The sequence below is a fragment of the Saccostrea echinata genome, unplaced genomic scaffold (assembly GCF_033153115.1).
Source record: "Saccostrea echinata isolate AGI-Se365-2 ecotype Australia unplaced genomic scaffold, CSIRO_AGI_Sech_v1 ptg000022l, whole genome shotgun sequence".
In the NCBI taxonomy this organism is placed as follows: Eukaryota; Metazoa; Mollusca; class Bivalvia; order Ostreida; family Ostreidae; genus Saccostrea; species Saccostrea echinata.
The window spans coordinates 9,637,464-9,645,672 of NW_026889771.1; the positions used below are offsets into that span (position 1 = coordinate 9,637,464).

The following is an 8,209-nucleotide window of genomic DNA, read 5'->3' on the forward strand; positions in this document are numbered from 1 at the left end:
ATCTCCTTATTGTTTTGCACTTCTCTAATACAAGTTACAATTTCAGATAGCGAGAAGTTTCAAATGATGCAGGCTTTAAAATCATTGCGTTAATATTCTATGATTTTGTTAATCGTCATGTGATAAATCTCGTGTTTCGTTTGTTTGTTTGTTGTTTAACGTCCCTCCTGAGAATTTTTCACTCATGTTTCGTAAAATATTCCAATAAGCATTGAACTGTGATTGTGCGTCAAGCAATAAATTGAAGGCTACATATTTATACATACAGGACCAACCTCCACACAACTAGCATCGACCTGCTTTCAATTAACGCATTACTTGAGGATGATTTCATGATTAATTCATTATTTTAATGTTTAAGTCTGTAATTTATTAATAACCGATGACAGAAATCTACCCACAAACAATATGATCTCCGTCATAATATAAATATCCCTGTCGTGTCAATGATTGATGATTTCAAAAAAAAAAGCACTAGGAATAACTTGACATTCTGAAATGCTGATATTTTGTTGTATGTTAAAGATTACATTTGACTACTACGTTAATTCCGAGATCTTTTTTTTTATTGTTAGGTCTAATATTTCATTACATTTGCATAAGGTCTGGATACCAGCTTTTTGTTCATTATTAATGAAGAATAACATTTAATACATGTATATATACATGTATGTATATTTTCATCAGATGCATTTTTGTTACTCAGGAAAATTATTTTAGCCTTGGCCAATCAAAATAAGCTCTAGGAAAGTTTCAGGTAGCATGTTGAACTGAGTGAATTTTTATTTTATACATGTATATTGGCATCGGATAATTTTATATATATAACTACATACTTGAATATACATTGTACACATTGTACATATTTGTAGATCTTGAAACGTAACAACAGATACTTTGAGAGTGCGATCTAACATCTATTTTCAATTATTTTGTAATAAATGGAGACATCATTTTTGGATTGGAAATGCCTGATATATTGTATTATGATAATTGAAGCCTTTTTACAGGAATTGTTTAAACGAGTGAGATGCTACTTTAGTGCAATATAATCTCAATAAAAAGTTAAAAACATGAATATAATGATTAAGAATTAAACCTTCTTTGATTATACACCTGCAAGGTAGTATTTGATAAATATGAAATCACTTCTTTTATTATTTATTTTAAAATGGCGTGCAAAAATATTTAACAAGGTTTGATTATGATATCTTAAGTCTTAAACTTTTTTTGTCAAGTATATTTTTAGTTTCTTCACACATAGCTTAATTAAAAATCAAAACAAAAAATGGGAATCAATATTCTTCTTTTGGCGCTACAGCACATTTAATATGACATTTTTTGCACTGAAATTTGTGTCTTAATCAAAAATCACACCTTCGATGTTTTCCCTCCAATATTTTTATCCAAATAAATCATGGGACAAAATAAACTTTAAGTCTATTTAAAAAAAGACACATAAAAATGTGACTAAGAAAAAGTTTCAAATTGCTTCGCATAATCAATTATTTGACCTTTCTGCACTCACAAAATGTGATTTTTCTGGCTTTAAAAATTTAACAAGCAAGAAAATTATTTTAAAGTCTTAAACTTTTGCTGAATTTAAGCAGATTGATCAAAGTTATCTTATATGTTCAGGAAAGAAAAACAAAAAAGGGGGACTATGATGTAAATTTTTAGATATTACTAAAAAAAAGTGTTAATTTTAAGTTAAAATTGGCTAAATTTTTTCCTGGACTTTCAGAATATATTTACTATATTTGTCACAATATAATGAAAGAATTCATAGAAAATAATTTAATAGATAATTCAGAACCAGTATAAAACATTTCACTGCAAAAAAAGTTCTGTGTGCAACCAGCATGGAAAAATAGGAATCTAGACTTAACAGTGCTGTATATATTTCAAAAGGGAAAATTGATCATTTTCTTCTTTAAAAAAACCTTCCGCCACAAAATATAGTTCCTGGCTTAATCCTATTTGGATGGAATTTAATTGCGGTTTTTTTCATTGGATATAGTTTTATTTACATTGTAGAATCCAGATTTAATGTTAGAACTTAAAAATGATGCAGAATTTTTGAAATAAAGGTCCAGACCAAAATCTGCTCAAAAGCTCAGGATCGAACCTCCTTAAGGAACATTTGCACTGAAATGCATCAAGAATACTAACCCAAGCTATAAAAAAGGATACTGTACGTACATAATTATAGAGTAATACGACAAGGTTTTTTGAGCATATGTATCTTTAACTTGACCATTGTGATTTAATCAAAACGATCGAAGAATTTAAAATGACTTTGAAATATGCTATGCATCGGAGAATTGATATTTTACCAGTATTTCGTTTTGTTTTTACCCATTTAAAGAAAGTAATATGTTTACAATGTAATAGACTACAGAAAACCGTTATAATAAAAAACTTACTTTTAATCATTTTAATACCAGTCGCAAATATAAAATGCCTCAGCAAAGGGTTTTAAATCTACATAATTTAACGAATCAAATGCATTCTAAACTAACCAACAAAGGTTCATCAAATTGATTCTGGTAGAAGCTCCCGTAAAACTGAGCTCTGTGCAAAATGTTTCACTTTGTCGCTATAACATCCAAGATACCAAATTGTAGATTTAAGCGACGACTGTAACAGACTCTGCTAGGAGAATCATTAAATTTTTGAAAGAAATTTAAGCTTATAACTTACGATTCAGCATGTATCAAGGTTTAAAGATTGAAAATTATATAAAAGTCTTTATGCTATTTATATAAAAAAGATTAAAGACTTCAAGCCTGAAGTCAAATACACAATTATATGTACAATCCCTGCTTTCTATGTTGTTGAGTGAGAGTTAAAATCTCAATTCAACCAAGGGTAGGCCATGGGGAAAATGTCAATTAAACAACTGCAGGGTGATATGAGCTTTCAAAAGTCTGTTTAGCCCGGCGGTGATTTGTGCACTGAATTCCATTACGGTACCACTGGAACTATTTTTTTTTTTTTATAAGGGTTAACAGCTTCTTTCAATATCATGTTTATTTAATGAAATACAAGAGTAAGAGGTCCATTAATGGTGTCATCAAAGGTATCGTGTTCCGTGCGACAACATATATCAATTCTGCTGTATCCCTTGCCATAAAAAGCAGGACCTGTGTCCACAACCTAAAGAAAAAATAATTCGTTATTTTTAAAATGCAAAATAATTATACATTAGGACACTGTTTTGAATATTGAGTTTTGTTTGAAAATTAAAAGAAATATACAAGGAAAGAAGAATAATTATTCAGATTTTGAAATAAAAATTGATAAACGGAGTTGTATACTTTCGTGATAAACTTCGGTAATGTAAAATCAATCAATGAAGCATCAGTTTAGCATGACATGAACAAAGACATTTTGGTGGCCTGGATCTTCAATTTGATATTTGCAAAGCCTCAAGCCTGAACATTCAAAGTATTATTACCGATATACAACTAAGCCTCAAAGGGAAAAGGGAATTTGATATTTTTTCTCGACACAGAATGAAAAAAGCAAAGTTACATTATGAATGAAATATGTGGGTGGAGATAACGAACACTATTCGAGCTCAAAAGTCCATTAAACATTACAAAATAAGAGCAGAGCAAACACGGACCTCTAAGACATAAGAGGTAGGATCAATGTCATTAATTGGTAGTAAATAGAACGTTAGTGACATTGTCATGCTGCTTATGTATTTTCAAACTAAGTTGAATTGTACATACAATGAAGTCAATGAATCTGTGGTACTTCCGGTTCAATTCTGGAATACAAACATGGGTTCCATAGGGAATTCCGGCATGGTTATCCATAGCAACACTCACATGATGAACTCGTCCCTCAAGATAATCCTTACATAAGCAAATTAGACGCTTAGAAGATAATTATCTTGTTGCAGATTTACACTAAATTCTTTATATATATATATATATATATATATATATATATATATATATATATATATATATATATATATATATATATATATATATATATATATATATATATGAACAACTATTATTTGTGTGAGTCTTTTTATGACTGTTTAAATACCTGCGTTTAAATACCTGTAGTGTTTGTAACTTGTGATCACGCATATCCACAAATCCCCCTTCAATGGGATCGTCGGCTGGGTAGTACCCCGTTCCCCGGGCATGATGACGGTGATGGCCGTGCGTGCATTCTATGTTGTTTATTGCACCTGTGTGATAATAGATTACCATTTGTGTTTAAAAGCTTTATTAAAAGAAAGATGGAAAATGTTTCACAATTCTATTTTGTACACTGAATCTTTTAGCAGTTTTAAAAGGCGCTTTTATCCAATGTTGGTCTGTCTTAAATTTTAGATTTCAGTTGATAACGTATATAAACCCTTTGTAAGGTTACGAATTAGCTCTCATTTCAATATCAATACATATGTACATTTCGTTGGTCCTATAATTGGAATATTCTTCTACATATATGATAAATCTAAATGAAATAGCTCTGACTCTTTGACTTTGTTTTATTTTTCTAGATATAAACAAATATATACATTTAACTAACCACAAAGAATCCCTTATTCTGCAGAAAACGTTGAAAATTATATTTATTATGATTTTAGATCTAGTCTAAGGTACATGTATTTTGATTTCAATTTTGTACAAAAAAAAAACAACATCCTTAAAATAAAGAATATGACAATGTGCGTGTCATTATACACAATCTTTTTATAACAGAATAAAAGTCTTGAAATACATTATACACAATCTTTTTATAACAGAATAAAAGTCTTGAAATACATTTTACAATATTACAAAAGTATACATTGTACCTGAAGACAAACCAAATAGAAACACTAGCACAGTCACAACACGGTACATGCTTCTTGTCGTCCTACCGCTCTAGAAGGTAAGTAGTTAATGCCGTCTTATCAATGTAAATGGTGAAGATAACGAACAGTGATCGATCTGATAAATCCAGTAAAGAAAACAAATCGTGAATAAGGCAAAATCACGGATTTTTAAAAACACCAGAGGTGGGATCAGGTGCCTAGGAGGAGTAAGGATACCTCAACCGGTCACACCTACCCTGGGCCCTATTTATTGATCAGGTAGTAATTCGTAGTCAAATTGAGTTTAAAAGCAATGACTTAACATGAAAACAATGACATTGAAGTTACAATTGGTATGCAACATGTCAGACAAAATATGACCTAACGATAGGCTGTATTTGCAAACACGGTCATTGTATAGACCGTTTGTATGTTTGTTTAGTTGTTTAACGTCCCTTCGAGAATTTGTTACTGATACCGAGATACCGCTACTTGCCCGGAGGGCTGCAAATTTAGACTTGTACTCGGCAATAACAACCTTTAAACAATGATGGATCTTTTTTGTGACAGCACCTACTGCTGTTTATAGGCCTCATCCGAAGAATCGGTCTTACAATGAATTCGAACCCGCGATGTAAGGATCAACTCCTTACGCCTCAACTCTAGAGCAAACGCTCTAACCACAGCGCAATGCGGGCGACTATAACGACCGTAGAATATGCAAAAAGCTGACTTTAAACACGGTCATTATAACGACCTTAGAATTTGCAAAAAGCTGACTTTAAACGAGGTTGTTGAAATATTTGTAACATCAATCATTTGTCAGTAGCTTGCCTCGGTTTAAACATTGATCGTACTCAGAGCATATTCTTGCGTATCGATTTAGTTGGAAAATATAAACATCATATGCAGGTATATAGTTTAGAAATAAGTTGGCCATTATCGTCTAAAGTCAGTAAAACATCCAAATACGACAAAAATGAAGCAGGCCCTTGGTGTCTTTTCTGTTGAGTTTACTGGGATATCGATTCGACAAATTAGTGAATCAGGTTCAATCTAAATTTTATCATATCTAATATCAGTAGCACTTGCTTTTAATATGAGATAGCTGACCGTTTTGGGACTGAGAGTTGATTTCAGTTAAAAATTTAATAATGCACTAAAGAAAGAAAGTCCATTAGTGCCAACTTATATGTAATGGTTATAAGCCTCAAACTGCCTATGATGTCTGATATTAGACGGTTCGAGGCGCGTTAGCGGAAAGAACATTATGTAGTAAATTAAAATGTTAAACATGGATACAAATAAAGTAGTAAATGTATATGAAGCAAAACCAACCAAATTGGCATATTGCAGAGTATTGATACATGTAATCAAATACATGACGAATTTCAACATTTTTGAAAATTAATAATTTTTTTTAGTTATTTTATGAAAGCCTTTCTGCAAGACAAGAGATACTAGAGCTCACCTTTTTAAACAGAGTAAACATTATTGGTTAGGTATCATGTAAATGGCTTCATTCCATATTTTTCGATCATGCAATGCAAATGAATCTTAAATTTTATTTTATCTGGGAACAAAATCTTTGCAATTAATTAAGCAATGACAAACTTTATACACACAAAAATATTTCATAGCAACAATGAGAAACTTTATTTTCAACCGGGACTACCAACATTTCTGTTTACTTAACTGCATTTTATAATACAAACAAAATAATCAATTCAAGTCAAATGTACATATAGTTGAATTCCCATTTATATTTTTGTTAACGCTGCATTCTATGTTTTATACGTAACATAGAAAATAAAAACGATGACGGGAAACATGGTGGAACAAAGGAAAATTAATAAAAACAGTTTGTCCAAGGCATACGCAACCTCTTTCCACGTGACTTTTTCATCTACAACCTCTTCACACGATTTGCAACAATCTTCAGCGGGTTTTATTCTGATGGTGATGGCAGAGGATGACATTTTTCCATGTGATTTTTGTCCCATGAATCTCACAAAAGCAACAATGCAAGATGACAAGACGTCATATGACCTATGGTATATATTTATTACGAGGACATTACAAATTAAGATCATGGTGCTGTTTGCAAGTTGAAATGCAAATATGATACTGAGGATGGAAAGGGGGTTTGACTGTTGCGGGACCTTCTCAGTTAGGATAGTAATAAATACGGCAAATGACAAGAAACTGGTGATCGAGAACGATATTCTCTCCCCTGATTTTACCGGAAGTAGAAAGACGAGCATATTTATTGATAAAAGGAAAAGAACCGGTAAAAATAGGTTGACAATTAGGAAGGAGGATTTTCTTTTCATCTCCAGCTTGATTTCCATCGTTTTGTCAGTCACGATGGTGTCTAGAATGGATATGCTCCATTGTCCATTCTCTGTAAATGTATGCATTGCCTCTGCTGGTTTCGCGAGTTGCAGTTGAACTTCATAACTCTCATAGTTGAGAACAGCCAAGGTCAATGAACAGTGATGTATATCAAAGGGATAATACGTCACATCCGGTTCACACATGATTTTGATCATCCCTGAATTCTGTAAATCCATTAATCCGTGATTTGAAGCGGGTACAGTAAATCCTGCTATCTCAATCTCCATGAACTCCTCACTTTCTGCCGGATTTCGAACACCGATGTTGGGGACCCAGATATCGTCAATTGGAAGTCTAGTGACTGTTGCATTACCATATTCATTCGGATTCCAACGGATAGACTCGTCTACCCAGGATAGATTAAGTCCACCATTGAAAGCAAAAAGACCGCTAACTTCATTGTAATTTTGTATTGTGTGAAATTTGAAAGAAATATTGACAGTCAGTGGCAAGTCTTGGTCTGATATTGGCCTTAAGGTCTTTTTATATCCATCTAACATTTTGTTTTGAAGTGTTTTTTGGTGTTGGAGAGTCGAAAACTTTGGAGTAACAGCACCAAGCACAATGCATTGTGATGAATAAACAATTCCCAAAACCATAAACCAGATTTCGATCCAGCGCATTGTTCTATTAGTTTCTAAATGTCATTTCCAAATACAATATCTATAAGTAAAACTAAAGAATGATTTTGATCTTTGAAGTACTCCTGAATGTCATCATAGTCTGATCACTTCCATATGTTGCTGGCTTTTAAAATCAGTGTTAATATTTAATGAGTTTGTTAATCATTCTACAAGTCATATACTCTTGTTTTGTCAATTTTCCCAATAGGCATTGTGATTGTGCGTCACACAAGAAATAGGCTATCTATTATACAACTTAATCAACCTTCACGCAAACACAGCCTCTGTTTTTAATTAACACATCGCTCTAGGGTGATTTCCTTGTTAATTGATTGAAATATTTTAGGGTGCAAGTCTGTAA

The 8,209-nt window shown here is 32.1% G+C and overlaps 2 protein-coding genes across 2 annotated transcripts; both read right to left on the bottom strand.

Moving 5' to 3' along the window:
- Nucleotides 1-2,916: 2,916 nt before the first annotated feature.
- On the bottom strand, nt 2,917-5,085 carry LOC133190884 (uncharacterized). Its single transcript, XM_061326565.1, has 4 exons — nt 4,829-5,085; nt 4,083-4,216; nt 3,741-3,866; nt 2,917-3,159 (listed from the first exon to the last, which is right to left on the bottom strand). The coding sequence occupies exons 1-4, from the start codon at nt 4,875-4,877 to the stop codon at nt 3,037-3,039; spliced, it is 432 nt and encodes a 143-aa protein (XP_061182549.1). The 5' UTR covers nt 4,878-5,085; the 3' UTR covers nt 2,917-3,036.
- A 1,322-nt stretch (nt 5,086-6,407) lies between these two features.
- LOC133190883 (neuronal acetylcholine receptor subunit alpha-6-like) lies at nt 6,408-7,935 on the bottom strand. The gene has a single exon (XM_061326564.1). It carries the CDS (start codon nt 7,846-7,848, stop codon nt 6,613-6,615), a length of 1,236 nt encoding a protein of 411 aa, XP_061182548.1. The 5' UTR covers nt 7,849-7,935; the 3' UTR covers nt 6,408-6,612.
- Nucleotides 7,936-8,209: the final 274 nt, after the last annotated feature.

Bases quoted from the DNA above. Each gene is read 5' to 3' on its own strand.
- LOC133190884 (XM_061326565.1), bottom strand. From the start codon at position 4,877: ATGTACCGTGTTGTGACTGTGCTAGTGTTTCTATTTGGTTTGTCTTCA. The intron at 4,217-4,828 runs GTACAATGTATA...ATTATCACACAG, and splicing joins TCTATTTGGTTTGTCTTCAG to GTGCAATAAACAACATAGAA. The intron at 3,867-4,082 runs GTATTTAAACGC...TGCTTATGTAAG, and splicing joins ACAAGTTACAAACACTACAG to GATTATCTTGAGGGACGAGT.
- LOC133190883 (XM_061326564.1), bottom strand. From the start codon at position 7,848: ATGCGCTGGATCGAAATCTGGTTTATGGTTTTGGGAATTGTTTATTCA.